This window comes from Asterias amurensis, chromosome 13, assembly GCF_032118995.1.
Source record: "Asterias amurensis chromosome 13, ASM3211899v1".
Classification (NCBI taxonomy): Eukaryota; Metazoa; Echinodermata; class Asteroidea; order Forcipulatida; family Asteriidae; genus Asterias; species Asterias amurensis.
The window spans coordinates 20,064,184-20,083,999 of record NC_092660.1 but is presented as its reverse complement, the minus strand read 5'-3'; the positions used below and the strand labels follow the sequence as shown (position 1 = coordinate 20,083,999).

At 37.6% G+C, this 19,816-nt stretch overlaps 1 protein-coding gene across 2 annotated transcripts in view; it reads left to right on the top strand.

The window, feature by feature from the left end:
* LOC139946249 (AP-3 complex subunit delta-1-like) overlaps positions 1 to 19,816 on the top strand; it is a 42,223-nt gene that overhangs the window by 2,032 nt on the left and 20,375 nt on the right. Inside the window, exons 2-15 of one of the 2 annotated variants that reach the window (XM_071943870.1) lie at positions 2,501 to 2,596; positions 4,779 to 4,940; positions 6,748 to 6,855; positions 8,187 to 8,252; positions 8,591 to 8,654; positions 9,049 to 9,188; positions 9,711 to 9,784; positions 10,258 to 10,307; positions 12,755 to 12,783; positions 16,549 to 16,597; positions 17,181 to 17,326; positions 18,146 to 18,294; positions 18,670 to 18,796; positions 19,184 to 19,366. In XM_071943870.1, coding sequence (XP_071799971.1) covers positions 2,501 to 2,596; positions 4,779 to 4,940; positions 6,748 to 6,855; positions 8,187 to 8,252; positions 8,591 to 8,654; positions 9,049 to 9,188; positions 9,711 to 9,784; positions 10,258 to 10,307; positions 12,755 to 12,783; positions 16,549 to 16,597; positions 17,181 to 17,326; positions 18,146 to 18,294; positions 18,670 to 18,796; positions 19,184 to 19,366 — 1,443 coding nt within the window. Of the gene's footprint in view, positions 1 to 2,500; positions 2,597 to 4,778; positions 4,941 to 6,747; positions 6,856 to 8,186; positions 8,253 to 8,590; positions 8,655 to 9,048; positions 9,189 to 9,710; positions 9,785 to 10,257; positions 10,308 to 12,733; positions 12,784 to 16,548; positions 16,598 to 17,180; positions 17,327 to 18,145; positions 18,295 to 18,669; positions 18,797 to 19,183; positions 19,367 to 19,816 lie in introns of both variants that reach the window. The other variant, XM_071943869.1, reaches the window with a different exon arrangement.

Below are 19,816 nucleotides of genomic sequence, written 5' to 3'. Positions count from 1 at the left end.
CGATCGCTAAAATGCGCTACAATGAACAGTTTTCAAACCAAAAGTAACTTATGAAAAAAGACTCAATTTTAACAAATATATAGTTCTGATCAACTCCTAACGTCTGTAAGTACCTTTTATTTGAATAAAAGTGCATCAAACTATCAACATTTTGACATTCCGTTGACTTTCCAAACCAAAAATCCACCGAAAGAATAGTTAAAATGCTCACTTTTACACTTCAGAAAATCGCCATCTTTAATGTAGTTCCGGTTAGTTTTATGAATGAACTGTTTCACATAAGTAGAAGTACCATATAACCCTCCGCAAAACACGATGCAGAATGCGACGGCTGGCGCACTACTTGAGATCGCGGCACAGTTTCTCATTAACGGAAATTGGTCCAGCGCGCGCAGCGCCCTCTAGCGGTTGTGAACGTACCTAGTACTGTAGGTGCTATTTTTTATTCAAGAAGTAAATTAAAACCAGCTCATGAAATTGGGCCCTGCTCTGTTGTTTTAATTTAGCAATAAATAAAACTTAAAAGGGTTGCCCACCCACACGTACTACTGGACTGGACCATAAGGTTTATCGCATTTTAGAAACGCAATGCATTGTGGGAAGGAATATGGGGCGTATCTATGCAGTTTCTAAGACTCGCGCATGCAACGCCTACGTGTATACCTTTGTGTGGGTTCAACAGCGCCCTCTCTTGGTATTTTGCTATTCGACCCTGAACACACTAAACACAGAATTGATTATGCGTAAAGGTAAGCAGGCATGATGGGGAAACAAACAACATGTCCCTCCCCAAATTTAGGCAAAATCAAGGTTTCTGTGGATCCTTCAAATGTATTAAAACGTCATAAATTGAGCTTCCGAAATTTAATTAAGGCCTTTTAAATTCATTCAAAGTTATTAAATTCAGTTGTTTGGTATCATTATATTGCCCGAGCTGTAACCTGTGCAGGTTTTAAAATCATGCAAAAGGAAGTAAAGTTTGGCAAAAAAAAATTCCATTTCCAAAAATTGTTCCCAACAACTACCAAGTACGCATTTTAATGTGTAAAAAGTCTGGTTCAGTGCCAACAATGTTGTTGTAACTTTATATAGACGATATGGGAATCACACCTTTTTTACACAAGTTTCGGACTTCCCTTTAAAAGCACCTTGGGGGAAGCCACAATCAAAATGGTACTACAGTACTGCCCATTTAAATACACATTGTCAATTTTTGTAGTAGAGAATATTCTTGATTTTGGGAATGAAAAAAGAAAAGGCTTTTAGGCTTACTGAGGCTTGTTCAGAGAATGGCTAAGCCAGGCAGGAACATATCCAATCTATGCGTTAGTAATCACTTTAGTTTGTGTATTAATTGTTGGCTACTCAAATACTGTCAAAGAGGGCGCTGTACAATCATCTTGTAAAATAACATTTGTTACTTTAGCGGGTAAAACAATGATGAATGAGAAGCCGTTTTAGGTCCAAAACATTCATTTGCGCACACAGGGTACAAGACTAGACTGCACATTGGGTTGTGCTACATTTGGACCGAAATTGGTGTCCAGCAACCACTTGACCAAAGAAAACTCGCCCGTCCATTTCGCAGTTTTCTTAATGCACAACTTTGTATATTAATTAACTCTGACGACAGTGTGGCTTTAAAAATTCATTCTCTTTTCCTATGTCACTCCATACCAAATTGTTTGGACTTGGAAGATAAGGTGGGAATGCCTGACCCCTTCGATAACAATTGTTGTCGTCTCAGCCTACCTGTACCTAACGCCATTCCTGAATCCTTCACTTTGGCATGTCGTGGTCTACAAATGTAGCCTTCTGGCAGGACTAATACATTTATTAATTATAGGCCCTACTATGGTCATATTTGAAATGTTTCATTTTGTGTCATTCTTCCACATAAATTCAAGATTTCTAAAAAATAACAGCTGAACAAGTATGTTTATGTTGCCCCCCCCCTTTCTTCATATCAAGTGATGATAAAAATCAGATCGTACAATCGCCATGTAAGTAATAATATAAGATTTTTATATCATGCAGCAAGTATAGTATAGGTTCTGCAGCTCTTTGTAATCATGTGTGATGTCATAGGTTACTTAGTATATCAAGGGTTTCTATAAAAAAACAGAGGCCAGAAACTCTTGGTTCTGTGTTGTCTTTAGTAAATAGAAATAACGGGTAAAAAAGGATCAGGCCTTTGCTTCTTTTTTGAAAGAGTAAGGGTACCAAGGTATTTTCTTCTTTGTAAAGGGCACCTACTCTATGAAGAAATTGTAAATTTCTAGTGAAATTTCTAGTGGAGACAATCACCTTCGTTGCCTCCGTGAAGTATCGGGCTTTGAGGATTATCAATGTTATTCTGGAATAACTTTGATACTCTGATTGTACTGGAACTATCAAGAAATCTAATTTGTAGATTTGTCTCGTGGACAGAAACAGTAATTTTGTGTAGCCTGCAAAGTCATAATATTAAACATAAAAATAACTCTCTTTCTCTCTACAGGCCAAGTACATAGCATCTTGTATTGATGACATCAAGCAGGAGTTGAGACAAGACAACATTGCAGTCAAAGCCAATGCTGTTGCAAAATTGAATTACGTAAGTTGTACATCATGTCAAGATAGCAGAGCTAACAAGATTTACTTGTGTTTTGCAAAAATTGAATTTGTGCACAGCAACAATCATGGGTAACCTTTTTTTGTTAACCAGGACACCAAATAAACAACAGATAAATATTGAGTAACTCTTTGCAGATCTTGTATTTGACAAACTCAATCACTTTTTACTAATCATTGACACAGCGATTGTTAATTGATAAATGACAATGAGATTCATGTGAAACTGCTACATTTTGGTTTTCAAACTGTTATTTAAATGGACACGAACAAAATGTTTACCCATGATTGTGGCTGTGCACACTTAATATAGAAGGAGTTGTTATTTTACAAACATGTTTCCCAATTCCTTTCCTGCAATTTATGCATATTGTACCTATCACACATTCATATAAATTCATCAACAAGAGACCATAAACTTATAAACGGCTAAATATTGCAATTGAAAGTATGTGTTGGTTCAGGTTAACAGTCATCACGTTCTGGCATAAAGTGACAGATTTAGACCAATGTATTGCGTGGTATCTGCTCAAGAGGCTCAGAATTCCATTTGGAAAGTGCAGCTGCATTCCTCCATGGTTGAGGTTGCTTAATAGCTTCCCATTAGCTAATTCTATTGTAAATATGAGACAGTGTGAAACCCTACATATACATGTAAGTACTTAGTCCATGTCTGAGTCTGAAGAAACACAGCCGACCAAAGTGCATCTGTTATGCAGGCATTATGCCTCCTAGTAAGAGACCTTAAAAATACAATGTGCATACAAATATGTCATGTGTATGTGTCCAGTGCCTTTAAAGGCAGTGGACACTATTGGTAATTACTCAAAATATTTATTAGCATAAAACCTTTCTTGGTGACGAGTAATGGGGAGAGGTTGATGGTATAAAGCATTGTTAGAAACGGCTCCCTCTGAAGTGCCATAGTTTTCGAGAAAGAAGTAATTTTCCACGAATTTGATTTCGAGACCAAGTTAGAACTTGAGGTCTCGAAATCAACCATCTAAATGTGCACAACTTCGTGTGACAAGGGTGTTTTTTTCTTTCATTATTATCTCACAAGTTCAATGACCGATTGAGCTCAAATTTTCACAGGTTTGTTATTTTATGCCTATGTTGAGATACACCAACTGTGAAGGTTAGTCTTTGACAATTACCAATAGTGTCCACTGCCTTTAAATAATCGTGCATGAACTTTTCAACTGGTCAGCTGATTTCCTCTGTTTTGAAATAGATATTATAATGCTGCAAAAAAACGTGAATTTAAATGCTAATAGTATAAAAGGAGACAAATATTCCTTTGTTGAATGTACATGTTAACTCACAGTAGATTCAGGTTGGAGAAATTCAATTAGCTGTTGACATATTGAATTATGCACATGGTAGGACTGCGTTTGATGTTTAATTATTGATTTTAAACTACAAGGATCTGTTAGGATACTTGTGCATGTACATTTACATGTACCATCGCATGTATCATGATACAGTAGTGAATGCATGGTACTCCCCCCCCCCCATAAAAAAATGTTTAATGAATATGTTGATTGTAGTGTGCCAGTATACTTTACTTATAAAAATAATTATAATAACAATGCATTTATAATGCGCCATCTATCTAGTGTATGAGACCATATTCCAAGGCGCAGAAAAAGAAAAAAACCCATATGCAACAAAAGAGAACTAAAGAATACAATGAAAACTATACAATAAATAATCAAAGTCAAGACATGTAACGAGCTACATGTAAGTGAGTGTGGATTTAAATAAATGAGTTTGGCGTGAGTCACTTGTGTATGAACATATTGATACAAAACAAGAACAGACAGTGCGTTTAAAAGCATGTCATTTTTTTAAATTATCCTGTTTCATCTACTTTATTTAAACACAGGGCTCCATTTTTACGCTGGAACGCTGGCCCAAGGCCAGTGATATTATCCCCGGGGGGTAGTTTCACAACCTCATGACTTGACAAGTCTTGTGTTTTTCCATTGAATGAGTATACCTACATTTGTGTATACATGTACATGTAACTGAGTAATACCTTTACAGAAAGAAATTATTTCCAAATGTTGACTTTGAGTTTGGTATACAATTCTATGAGTATCAATATAAACAAAACGATTATCCCACATTCAAATTTTCTCCTTGTCACTCTCCGACTACAGTTGCAAATGTTAGGCTACGACATCAGCTGGGCAGCTTTTAACATCATCGAGGTAATGAGCTCGTCCAAGTTCACCTTTAAGAGAATCGGATATCTGGCTTCCTCACAGAGTTTCCATGAAGGAACTGATGTCCTCATGCTCACCACTAACATGATCAGAAAGGTTAGTCTTGTTAAAATTTCATTTCATTTTGGAAACAGGCAGCCCAATTAGCCTTTTTGAATTATGGTGGACACTCTAGGAGTCCACTGTTCGGTTTTGGTGTACTACAGACAAGTTTAAACCTAAAGCCTGTTTCATGGATTCGTACTTCAGTTGTGAACGCAATGTGAAATTTGTTGCGAGTTTGTGACGCCAAAATTTGTATAGCAAATTGCATTCCAGGCTTTATTATGTCCACCATATCTCAGAATGGCTCATGGGACTGAAATTATACACCTGGGCCTAATTTCACAAAATCTGGCTAAGCACAGAATAGTATTGCTTACTCAGAAACGGATTACCAGCCAACATAACATTACAGTTTGTATTATTGAGGCTGGTGCCCCGCTGAATGTTTGCTTAGCAAAAAAAACTGTCAACCAGTGCTTGTTAAATTGTTTTTGGGAAGCAAGATTTTAGCAAGGATTCGGTAAAAATAGCTGGAAATAAAATTGATCACTTGCCCTATGTGAAACAGGGTGTCAAAAAGACACCCAAACACCCCCTCTGCCCAACACTTTGGCAAGGCCATTTTCGTTTTGCAAAGGGCACTTCCATTGGAAAATCTTTGAGTTGGGAAGAGCTTGATTGAACAATAGACGCAAATATTTCATCTGAGTTAAAAATCTTTGATTGAAAAGGAGGTTTCTCAAACAAACATTCATTTAGTCTGCATGTTTCAGATCTAAGATTATTTCATGTGTATTTTCATATTAAAGCATTAAAGGACTCTTCAAGTAATTTCCATTTAATGCACTGTTTTACAGGCCATCAAATATGAACATTTGTATTTCCTTCTTTAAAAAAGGATTATTTTTCTCTTTGGCCCAATCTGTTCCATTTTGTGCAACTTCCTAACGAGTGATTTTCACAGGATTTGGGCAGCAAACAAATGTATGATACCGGCTGTGCACTGAGCAGTCTATCCTGTTTCTTGACCTCCGACATGGCCAGTGATCTGGCCAATGACATTATGGGGCTGGTAAGTGCAGAGGTCATGTCAAAGGTCACATTGTGTTGGTTTGTAGACACACAGATTTTCTCACCCTTTCCTTGGCAATGTGTATTTAAGAATCGCTAACATGTATCGGTAGAGTTTTGTTTTGTGGGTAGAGGTATGGCATAGGAAGAGTAGAAGCAAAACATGATCACAATCAGTGTGTATGTATGTATGGCAAGAATCTTAAACAAAATTGTTCAGTTTCCAAACTGATTCACTTTCAGGCTTTACTTGTAGAAATAACAACAAGTTGGCAAAATTTGCATTGTTTTTTTCTCCTGATTGTTATGAACTACACCCGTGCTTGAACAACAACAAAATATTAAATGTTATTTATTTTAACTCTTAAAGAAACACAAGTTGACTGGGGCTTTTAAGGCTATACAAAAGTATAAAAACTGTGAACAACCAGACACCTGCCCCCCGAAAAAAAAATTCTCATAACCAAACATAGTTCTCACAAAATCCTAAACTTCTTTGCTTCTACTCTTCATGCGTCATCCCTTTAGCACTTTCATCAGTGGTCAGTGGTCACTCTTGTGATTCGTACATTGTACCTTGTTGATTCTTTGTAGTACATGGCTTAGTAGCCTTTTTGTTTTTCCTTTTTTCGTTTTAATTTCTCTCTCCAACAACTTCATGGTCACGTATCCCCCTCCGTCCGATCCCAACTTCAACCTTGTTGTCAACCTCCTCATCGACATCACAACCACTACCCCGATGGTGATTTGTTTACGGTGTGTCTTGGGGTTATATGACACTGAGTAGGACATTAACAGTACCAACCAGTATGATGCCAGCGTGGCCATGAATGGTCTTGCATGTTTCACATCCCCCGATATCGCCAGAGATCTGGCTAACGACCTCATGTGTTTGGTAAGTTCAGTGTTTTATTTTGTGTTCCATCATAGACTTTTTCGCAAATACCCATTGCACAAGGACTACATGTTGCATGCCTGACTTCTCAGAGGCAACGAAGGCAAGAGGCAACGAAGGCGATTGCCTCCATGCCCCCTGATCATTGCCTTGGTGCCCCTTTAAATGCTACAGTAGAAATTTAAAAACAAAATTCATAGGGTGTCCTTTACCAAGAAGATGCCTTGGGTGCCCTTGCCTTTAAAAACCGAAGCATAGAGGCGTGCTGTTGAATGAGGTCTAGCTAGTGATCAAACATGATGGCTAGCTTAATCAGTTTGCACTTCATTCCATGCCTAAGGAGTGTGTACCGAGCATTTGCGATAAAGTCTTGTTTTGATATATTTTGTTTTGGAAATTTATTGCATCCAGCCATGAATAATGCATGGGGGAGGTTTTTATAAAAAAATGTTGGCTTCTCCGTCTAAAAACAGACCCCTCCCCCTGAAACCTCCCAAAAGACAAAGTCTTTGCGGTAAGTTATGACTTCATTTGGAAGGTTTCAGTGGTTTGTTTTGCTCTCAAGGTTTTGCAAGTACCCTGCAAACTTTACAAAAAAATATTATCCTTTTATGAAGAGATTTATACTCTACAATGGTACCCTGCAACTATGTGATATCATGTATTAATTCCTATACCTTCAACATGGTTCATTTGCTGGATACCAGGCACTATTGTACATGTAACGATCACTGTTGGTTGGCCATGTTGCTCATATAATTCATAATGATATGTTATTGTGCAAGTGTACCTCTTCATTTTGTTGGTTTTAGTTTCTAATATATACAAATGTTATGAATGTAATAGAGTAGAGAATGTTTAAAATTAGAATGTGCAATAGTACACAAACAATAATACATTTGAGAATTCACTATCAGTTATCTACATATGTATGTGTTAAATTTGTTGGTTTTTTTAGGCTGTAAAATCATCCATTAAAGACTAACTTGAACAAAAGTAACATTCTTTTGTTAAATAGAAGGGTTAGTGTGTAATGGTTAAAAACTCAACAAAATGATTTCATTGTGTGAAAAAAACACATCAATGTCATTCTGGGCAAAAATACCTCTAAGCACCTAGGAATCAAAACAGCATTGTGACATCACACTACAGACTTGATCCACACTAGACAAATACCTCCAGAGAATGTGGGAATAAATCAGTCGGCCACTATTAAAAGATTCAATTAAAAACAAGCAAGTGAAGAATAGAAATGAAACAGATATTCGAGTTTGAGCATGAAATAGTAAGTCATAATACATTAACCATAATTTTATTTGAATTCCAAACAGATGGCTTCCACAAGACCGTATATACGGAAGAAAGCAGTTCTTCTTATGTACAAAATCTTTCTCAAGGTGAGTCAAGACTTCTTAAAAGTAAAATATCGCCAAAATATTCTGTGTTTTGTTGAGTGGGCTTCTCACAAACGGGTAGTGAACGCAAGGAGGTGGCGTGGGGGCATGGGGGGGGGGATTCAGTTATGGTGCTCATTAATGGTTGACCTTGGAGAGGTTTGTATCAAAGAGGGCAGTAGACATGCAGCATTCATAATGCACTCTTAGTTTCATGCTCTGAGAGAAATGCAATTCTAATCCTCCCTGATTCAGATTTGATAGATGGATGGAAGTTTTGCATCATTCCTTTCAAACTTTTGTTTATAAATCTCCAATCTTCTTTTCTCTCTCTCTCTTAGTTCCCTGAAGCTTTGAGACCAGCCTTCCCAAGGTTGAAGGAGAAACTAGAGGACCCAGATCCAGGTACGCTTAGGAATACACAGTGATGTTTAGAGTTTGATACAAAGTTGTTTTTGTAAGAAAAATTTACTGGCAAGGGACCAACAACCTCCAGCCAAATGTTGATGTCAATATCCATGTTTGGGGGTGCCAGTCCGAAGCCATATAACCGTTGTGTAGCCAGAGATAACACCCAAGTTTACGAGATGGCCTGTTAAGCGGCAGCCAGGGGATCACCTTGAGGGGATGCAACTGTTCAAAACTTACCCATTCCGCTTCCCTTATGGTTTACAGCATATTACTCTTGATTTTGATATATTTTCTTTACCCAGTTGTCCCAGTTTTATGAAAATAGTCAATAACATAGAATTTACGTGGGAATTAATATCAAACACTTTCTTTTTGTATGTTATCGCAGGTGTTCAGTCAGCTGCAGTTAACGTCATCTGTGAACTGGCTCGTAAAAACCCTAAGAATTACCTATCACTAGCTCCATTGTTCTTCAAATTGATGACCAGCTCAACCAATAACTGGATGCTGATTAAGATCATTAAACTGGTAAGAAATTAGAAAGGCTGGAAGTACGTCTTAAGCCTGGTCCATACTTCCTGCGAATGAGAATTTGAAGGGGATTTTGGTTCTGGTTGGTTAGAGGGATCTTTTCCTGCCTTTCTTTCGCGTGGACCCTAGTTTGAATCCCGTCTGAGACAGGAGATTTGCCTTTGGATCAGGTTTTCATCAGTCTACTTGATCGCCTGGGTTTTTCTTTTTGGGGGTTTTCCTCAAACCTATTAAATTGTAAATATCATCATTACCTATTGGTCCTGATGTTGGTGCTTTGAAGTTTTGGCTCCTTCAGGCTCCAAAACTGTGTAATTATACCAAGGAATCTTTTGGTAGACATTGTTTAAAGGAATTTCTTATGACAGAATCTAATATTTACAAAGCCGCCAAATGTCCCTGATATTAAAGGACTCGCCAAAAGTATTGACAAATTTATGATGATTTCTTTAAATGTATGACTTATTATGTACATAATTGTGTCTTAGTAAATTGTTAAATTTATTATTTCTTTTGTAGTTTGGAGCTTTGACGCCATTGGAGCCCAGATTAGGCAAGAAGCTTCTAGAACCATTAACTAACCTCATTCACAGGCAAGTAATCCGATTGGAACATTTACAAAACTTTGTCATTATATTAGTACTGTTTTAATCTGATCTCTTACTTTTGTACTTTTAGAAAATCAATAAGAATATCATTATGTAGCCTCAAAAACAGCCTTTCAAACCATATTAAGATGTAGTCTGAACATGTGACGTGGCACTTCGAGGCTCGTGAATAACACCAGAGAGTGACCTCTAGCCTAGGTCAATCCCCGTCCATAATCACCCTTCACCTGCATTCTTATGCAGACGACCAAAATGCAGCTGCCAAACGTCACCTCGGACCAATCAAAACACACCCAATTAAATCATTGTATCCAGTGAAATCACTGTCCGAAAAGCAGGTACCTGTCTTTATCCTTATGCATTTCCAGGTTGCATTAGATGCAGTTTAATTGGACAAATCTTGACAAAATCTCTATTATGTCTGATTTACATTTGATTTTCTGTTTTTATGTTTACAGTACATCAGCGATGTCATTACTCTACGAATGCATCAACACAGTCATCTCAGGTAAGTCTTGAAACTTGTACTTACTGTCAGTAAACGCAGAGCGCCACCTAGAGTGTAGCCCTGGAGAGGTTATTTTCTAAGAATACAACCATCATTCAGTAATCACAATGCACAAGTTGCTTTTGTGTTGAGAAAAACGCCTAAAGCCCAGTTCATACTTCCTGCGAATGCGAATGCGATACAAATTTTGACATCACAGGGCTGTTAAGCAGCGAATGTTTTTGCTGGACTTGAGCACATGTCAACTGACGGAAACTATTTCGAGCAAATTTGTGCCATCAAAATTCGTTTCGCATTCGCAGGAAGTATGAACTGGCTTTAGAATCTTTTATACAAGTACCACAGAATACCCACTGAGAATTCTACATATTATGAAAGGATTTTAAAAGATTAGTTTGAAAATTGTTAAAAGTTGTAGTTGCGCAGGGTGAAGACTTCTCTCCCTTGATCCATTGAGAAATCTGGCCTCTCCAGGTCAAACACCAAGTATTTCCAAGGTTTCCTATTTTGGTAGAGTGGTTTGAAGGTGGGTCTTTGATGCATAGAATCATCCAGTGCAATTGTTAATGTTCTTAATTTGGCATGCAGTGTGTTGTGACGATGTTACACTGTTATGTTGTTGGACATAGACATTCATTTTTGTTTTCACATGTGGTTACTTGAGTAAAGACCCTTCTCAAGTGTCATCTTTTATTCACGTTTTTATCAAAGACAAAGTATATGAATGTGAAGAATGTTATGATCTTGTGACTCGTGTCGTCACCAACACAAATAATGAAATAAATTTACTCTTAAATGTACTTAGTACAGAGAACACTTTCACTTGCATAGCAGAGTAAAATGCTGCACAAAATGTATCAGTAACTACTATAACGAGTCATCATTGCTACTCAATGTTAGTGTTCAGTGTGCACAAAATTTGTTCAGTCAAAATATTTTGTTGTGCGAAATCGTTGGACAAAATCCTTTCCCTTACGTATAAACTTTAGTTAAGCCTTAGCTTTCATTGGTTTGATCTATGTCTACCTTCTATTATTGCATGCATTTATTACCCTTGGTGTATACCCTCGGTGTATACCCTCGGTGTATACCCTTGGTGTATTACTTAAATACAAAGGATGTTCATAGTGTAGTGCCATACCTTTCTATTGCCATACAGCTACATGTAGATTGAATGCATTTTGTGTTGTGCATTGTCACAGAATAAAGCCATTCACTATAATCTGGTCATTGTGTCACTCAGCTTGGCCTCATGAAAAGAAACAGATGTCATCATGTGACTATATTTTGCCACAATGCACTCAAATGCATCTAATACTTGTACAATAGGCTAGAGTACTAACGTAGACTGCATTGAAGCTATATGTGGGCGCTTACAATAGACCTAATGCATTGACGTCAGACGCCATTATAGAGGGAAAAACGGTGACGAAACAATCGAGACGCACAGATTTGTACGTGCGGCGCACAGTATTGGCCAATGAACAATCTCATTTTGACCTCTAGGTGAGGGCGCCCTACTGAAATGACGTCATATGCATAAGGTCTATATTATGATTGTGAACAAACCTCAAAAATTAAAATTTTCATTTTGTTTGTTCTTGTGAGCAAGTCATGCAAACCCTCACATGAACATGTGTCAGTTACAGGCACGATACATATCCCCGCTTCTGCCTAATTTCTGATTTGTTTGGCCCTTGAAAAAATCAGAAAAATTGTGGTTAAATAACCTTAAAAGTCAACTAAAGCCTTTTACATATTAGTCAACCCTTTGCACTTGATCAAAACTGTTCACTACACTTTTCCAAGGGCCAAATGTCATGCTTGTTGGTTTCAACATGTTTGCATGTTCTGTGAGAAATAATTTATTTCCCTTAGTCACCCACAAGTGTCTCCCATGTTGAATCAATAGAGATCTGGCTCTAGTCAATGTATACATGCATGATAGTTTTATGTTTAGTAATAGTACGTTGAGAATGTGAAATTCTCTGTGTCCCTCGCAATTTAGCCTCTTTAGCGGCCAGCTTGCATATTCACTTTAGATTTGCATTGTTACAGAATTACAGTGAATGATTTCCCTTGTATAGCACATAAAAATGCTACCCAAAATGTATCGATTGCCACTCAGATATCATGTGCAACTCAGTGTTAGCATTCAGTGTACAAAAAAACTTGTTCATTACAAATCTTTTTGCTATGAAAATTGTTGGATGAAGTTGAAAAATGTTGGATAAAGTTGAAAAATGGTGGATGAAGTTGAAAAATAGATACTTTTTCTTTGTCACCTACAAGGGAAATTCTCTGTATTCCTACCATCTCTTGGGCTTCATTTGATCATCCGACTGAACGCTGCTCTTTTTTTCTCTCCCTGTTTTTTCTCTCCCCTCTTCTCCCGTTTCAATTTCTCTCTCTTTTATAACTTACAGTTTTGATTTCGTTATCTTCAGGAATGCCCGACCACTCAGCATCAATACAGGTATATACTCTCTCACCGACCTTGTGTCAACTCTGACCCATGACCCTTGTTCTCTTCCTGGAGCCGGGAATTTAATCAAGGAACGGGCGCAGGCCCAGACCGTGACAGAGTTTGGTAGCTGGTCATTTTGTTTTTGTAGTGGTGTTGCAGTAAGGTCTTTTTAACTTTAAAGGCTTGTTCATACTTCATGCAAATGCGAATGTGGATGATGCTTTTGGCAAAATTACATTCGCTTCGGGGGCAAGTAGAAATTGAACTGGTCTAACTGGTCACACCCGGTGTTTCGCCAAAGTTGCCTGGCAATAGTAAACTTACCTTAAAAATATGTAGACACTCTTTCATTTACATTCTGCATCGATCATATCATCTGAGAGACAGCTTTAGAGACACTAGGTGCTAGTCAGTGTTTACATTGTTCTTAATAAAGCACATGTTCAGAAGTTTGTAAACAATGGCAAACCTTTTGGGAGTTTGTAGGTTTTGAAAACTGTGCATGGTGCAAGCATATTCAGGTGAAGTTTGCAGTAAGGCCATGTGAATATCTCTGTGGAGTACATGCTAGTTCTGAGAAGAACCGGTGGGTGACAACTCAACATCTTGATCAGTATGCTCTGATCGTCTTCAGAAGATGATCAGAGCATACTGATCAAAACGTCCAGTTCGGCGATCAAGTCGAAACGTTCAGTTGTCAGCCACCAGTTCATTTCAACACCCACACTACTCAAAGAGATTAACACATGTTGCTACCTCAAACTTCACCCGTTTATAGAGTTGCTTAAACAACAAATAATACTGAACAGTTTTCTGCTTAAGCAAAGATAAGCAGGATACCAGTCATAGATTGTACATGTGGAATGGTATTTTGGCTGGTTACCTTATTTTGGTAAGCATAATGTTTGCTTAAGCAGATCTATGAAACTGGGCCCTGGTATGTCTGCTGCCACCTAGTGTCTCTCTGTCTCCAATAAACTCATTCGTTAAATTCTTAACATATTCACTTTAAGATTGTGTTGAACTGATCATTTCATGATGAATTATTTCCTCATTCACTCATTCTTAATGATTCAACTCATTATCTAACAATTGCGACAATAATGTGTTACTTGGGAGTTGATTCACAATTAACAGTTATTCCTCACTATTATTGCTAATACATTTTGTGGATTTCCAATGATCATTGGACCAATTTTTCTAACAAAAACTAGGTTTTGGTTTCTTTTGAAACTTTGTTATAGCTAGTTATACGAATGTTTGGAGCTCTAGGAGTGCCATAACATTTATAATAATAATAATAATAAAACGGATATTTATATTGCGCAGTTACTCTACTGCGCATTACAAGGAATACAAAAAATGCTGAGAAAAAATGACAAATCAAATACACAATTAGAGCAAGAATGAATTAAATGGGTGAGGTAAACAAATGGGTTTTTAACTTAGATTTAAATACATTAAGTGAACAAGACTGTCTAATGCAAGGTGTGAGATTGTTCCAAAGATTTGGACCGGTGTATAGAATTCAGATAAGGGGATAATTTATCTCACAATTTTAAAAAACAATGAAAGGTACCTTTTTGTTTATGTGCGAATGACTTCACACTTTTGTAAGGAGCTCAAGGATTGCGATGTAACTTATCAAGATAACAAAATAATTTATCTTGCATTTAAAAAGAAAACGTCTTTTGATTTATGTGGGAATGACTTCACAGTTTTGTAATGGAGCTCTAGGAGTGCCATACAGTTTATCCAGATAACAAGTTAATTTATCTTGCATGAAAGCATGATGTTCCCTAAAGGAACATTCTAAAACTTCTCTCACTGGTAGTAAGAGTCTTAACTATTAAGATCAGCTGGTTTCCTCAGGGTCTTGGTATTTTATCAGGGAGCAGGAATGCTGTGGGTTGGATGACGCTCCCATGTCAGCCTTTCTACCATGGTCAGCGCCGTTGTTGTAGCCAACAAATCTCGCCCAGCACTCTGAACACTTTTCTTCCAGCACAGATTTCCCCTAAAATTGCACTTCAGCAATGATGGCCCATATCTAATCATGAATAATTTTGTAGCACCGCTCGCCCTTGGTGGATTAAATTGGATTTAGAGCCCACCACTTAAATTGGTCTAACTACAACACTAGTCACCGTGCCGCGTATCAAAACTTGTCGTCACTAACTCTTGGGAGGGTAACACTGAAAATTAAACGCTGATTGGCTAACCAAAAGTGATTGTTTTGCGTGCTTGCTTGTTAAAAACTTTCCACCGCATGTAAAAATGCATGTATTTCGACACAATACATTTCAAATGAATCGTGTTCATATGTTGTCACCTTAAACTGCATACAGTTGCACGTATGAGGGGGGGGGGGGGCCAGTTGCTCTATGACTTGATGTGTCTTTTGACAGCGCGCTCTATATACATGTAGTCTCTAACATAGAAATGATCAACCAAAGTATTAATTAAAAATTTCATAAATATTTTGATATTTTAAAGTCATACTTCCATGGGGGTTATGATCGAGTCATACACTCTGGAAAAGAAAGAAAAATGGCGCGGCGAGATTGTACACTACTAGGAACGAGGTTGTGGGTAACCAAACCAAGGCTTGATGAGTGAATTAGTCTGGCTCCTTTTGGTTGTAATAAGAATTATTCATCATTGCTTTAGGTAGACAGGGAAGGTGACAAAGGTGTTGGTTGCATGATACAGTTCTGTTTAGGACTCGGAGGTGATGGGTTCACCAAAAATGCATGAGTCATTCCCTTGTTTTTTTTTATTATGAAAACCAGGAGAAGTCCTCGATTAGCGGGATTCACCAACGTGTGTACATGTGTGTTCTGCATTCACCACAAAGTGGGCTTGCAAAGTCACAGTATTTATCATATCAAAACCACAATGGATGATATTGATTGGCCAGTCAGTGGTAGGGTTAATAAACATTAAGCCTTGGTGACTAGTGCGACTAGTGTCAAAGTTGTGACTAATAGGAACGCGACTAACCGATTCTGCCTTTTCATGGGTTTAGATCACGTCACATGATATGTCTTAGTTTTACTAGAAACGGCAGCCGTGTGATCATGTAGTGCATCCTTCACACAGCGTGCAGTACCCAGACGTCTTTTTACCCACCTCGAACCCAATCAGTTGTGTATCTGAAACGCACGTACGAATGTTGCGTGTACGAGGATGATAAATAGTCTGTTGGGCCTCGGGAAAATAGAACGCTCCAAGGATCACCTCAGGAGTCGTAGTTTTAACCATAGCACTCGAAGCAGTCAATATTTGTATACTAGTCGCCCAGGCCTACAAGACATGCTTATTACTAGCCCATGGCACTGGAGCTGGTAACTCTTGCTAAAAGAAAAAAAATACTGCAAAGTGGATGTTACAGAAGTAAATGACGGCACTTAACAAACTAATTTACTATTGCAATAGTTTGGAACAACTCAAAGAACACGCGGTGGATTGCTTCATTCTCCATTGTTTAGTATCTCTGAGAATCGCAGACTTTTGAATACCGGTCCCAAAAGCTCACTCAAATCTATAACAAGAGGGGTTACTAAAGGTCATCCTTTCAATGTACATGTGTACCTCCTAAGATCTGGATCCAAGTGTTGTACATTTACACAGTGATAAGCTGCACTTTCTCATTAAATCAGTTTCCTCTTTTAGGAGTGACTAACACTTACGCTTATATATTTCAAGATAGCACACCAGATTCATGTTTTTTGTTTTCCCCTCTCTCTTTTTGCAATGTCTCTTTGTTTACAGCTGTGTGTTCAAAAGCTGCGCATTCTCATTGAAGACACAGATCAGAACCGTAAGTTGACAAGCTTTTTCTTTAGTCTATCCTATAATTAGTTGCTTATTATATGGCACCCATATCCTTCACTCAGTGACGCTCAAGGTGCTCCAGTATTTTCTTGCAAGATATGTGGGACTACTTTGAGATATGAGACTTACTCCTTTAACATAGCACCATGTAATGGTTTACAAATTGCTGTGGTGCACTACGCAGCCAATCAAGCCAGGGCGAGCCCTTCTCTTTTCTTTTACGTGCATTACACACCACACGGGACCTACGACTTTACGTCCCATCTGCAGGATGAAGCAAGTATCACAACCGGGACTTGAACCCACACTCGGCTAATTAGAAACACCAGGTGCTCTTATCCTATGCTTTGAAGTTCCTATGTTTTGAAGTTCCTGTGCTTTATCAACAGATAAGGACTGTTGACAGTCTCCATACTATGTCGGTCAGAATGTAGCATAGAATGTAAACTTTCTTTTCGAAAAAAGAGTGTAATTTTTCCAAAAAAGACTGCATTTATGTTACATTTTTACAACCTGTTAAGGTTTTTGTACAGTGCTTAAACTTTCCAATTTGCTATCCTTTTTTTTAGTTAAGTACCTGGGTCTACTAGCAATGGGTAAAATCTTGAAGACTCATCCTAAGTCTGTTCAGAGTCATAAGGATCTTATCTTAGACTGTCTGGATGATAAAGATGAATCCATCAGGCTCAGGGCGTTGGATCTGCTCTACGGCATGGTATGTAACAGGTTTAATTTTTTGCAGCTTAAAACCTTTTTAATGTAGGCGTGGCATTCTTCCTACTCGCATCTGAGTGCCGTTTTTTACACAGTTTGGATAATTTTGTCGCCCCCAAAACATTTGAGTTTGAGAAACAAATCATGCGTGAAGCAATTCTCATATATCTTAAGGTTGGTGCCTGTTTGCGAATGCTGCCACCAAAGATTTAGGTGGTACTTGCTGTCACCTCTCTGATACGATATTTTTTTTTTGAAAATACAGTTTGTCACTATTTTCTTTGTAAGACACTTTATTCAGACAAAACTTTGATATGATTAATTTTATTTAACTGTTGCAAACTGCTTACCAACCCAAAAGAACTGTTGTAAATATTTTAAAACTAGTTATTGGCATGTTGTTTCGAGCCTAGCAGAGTCTCTCTCGATGACTAAAAGAATTTTTTTACATGTGACTTATACTGTATCTTTCTTTATAACTTTGCCTATAAATAAAGCATGACATTGACAACAAACAATCTATGACCCTATCTTAAATAAAGAAAGGGACAAGTAAAATCCTTTTGATCATTGAATTCAGTCTAAAACCCAGTTCATACTTCCTGTGAATGTGAATGCTACACGAATATGATGTCACAAATTCGCGAAGACTTATTCGCATCACTTGACTCAAGTGCTTGACTCATGCAAAACATTTGCAGCAAAATCAGCCATGTGATGTCAAATTTCGCTTCGCATTTGCAGGAAGTTTGAACCAGGTTTTAGGGGACGAGTTTAATTTTCCTTTCTTACTGTTCTTAAATATGAAACATGTCTACAGGTCTCCAAGAAGAATTTGATGGAGATTGTGAAGAAGTTGATGATCCATGTAGACAGAGCAGAGGGATCTCAATACAGAGACGAGCTACTTGCTAAGATCATTCAGATCTGTAGTCAAAATAACTATCAGTACATTGTCAACTTTGAATGGTAGGTACTGGGGTTGAGATGTTTAAATGTCAACCATAATCCCGCCCTCCTAGACAAAAACAACAACACTGATATCTGTTTAAAGAGGGGTAATAAGCACAAAATTAAGTCTCTACATCCAGGGCCTAATTTCAAGCACATAAACTAGCTAAACATATCAAAATTATGCTAATAAAAAAATTGTTACCAGCTAAAATACTATTTTAAATGTATCATCAGTGAGTGGTATCCTGCTTATTGTTGCTTAGCAGAAATTTGTTAAGTAAATTTTCTGCTTTTTGAAACTAGGCCTTGGTTAATCTAAAAAAGAATTCAATCATGCATCAAACCTCAAAGTCAGTTCTTGCTTTTTGACCCATTCATTTTGTTGTGTAGGTATGTGAGCATTCTAGTGGAGTTAACTAAGATTGAAGGAACAAAACACGGCCATCTTATTGCATCTCAGATGTTGGATGTAGCTATCCGAGTCAAGGCGATACGTTCCTTTGGAGTGCAACAAATGGTAAGTGTTCATGATGGAGCCACAAACTTATTATGAAATAATATACTGATACACAGCAATTACTAAGCGACCTCTCTTTGTCGCTCTGGGATCATTGTGGTATGGGTGTTTGGGTTGGCGTAGTTGTATCTTTCCTCGTCTTCCACCTTTGGGACCTAGTTCGAATCTCACTGGGGGCACTATGTGGGTTGGGTTTTCAGTCCCTATCTGACTACATGGGTTTTCCCTGGAATATTTCTCTGGGGTTTTCCTTTGGGGGAGTACTTGTACATTAATCTGGAGGTGGCTCTAGTCATTTTTTCTTTGTTTAATCCAAAATCATTAAAATTCTACCAAGTAAATTTATCTTCTGGTTTATTATTTGATTATTCCTTTGCGTCCACCCAGGCCTTACTTCTTGAGAACTCCAGTCTCTTAGTGGGTTCGTCAGCCCAGAATAATGGCATCTGTGAGGTACTCTACGCAGCAGCCTGGATTGTTGGAGAGTTCTCAGAGTTCTTACTAGAGCCTCGGGTAACGTTGGAGGCTATGTTGAGGCAGAGGGTTACTAGTCTACCTGGTCATATACAGGTCAGTAGTATATAACATTGTTGGTTTATTAAAGGATTTGGGTACTGTTTGTAACACAAAACACAATGTCCACAGGAAAACAAACATAAACCCCAGAAGGAAAGATTTTGTTTTAAATCGGTAAAATAAAATATTAAAATAAAAATACATTCAGTGTTAAAAACTGGAGAACAATCATTAAAATAAAAAAACATTCAGTGTTAAAAACTGGAGAACAATCATTAATAATAATAAAGGTCACTAAGACATTAAAAACAGCAGCAATTATTTACTTAAAAAAAGAAAATATTAACACAGGTTGCACTTAAATCAAATATGTTTGCTAAATGACAGCTCAACATAAACAAGTATTATAATGTAAATCAATATTCCATTTACTGCGTCTCTTTGGTACTCCTTGCCTGGTGCATGTACAATTGTATCTCTCCATCTTACAAATTCCTCTGTGTT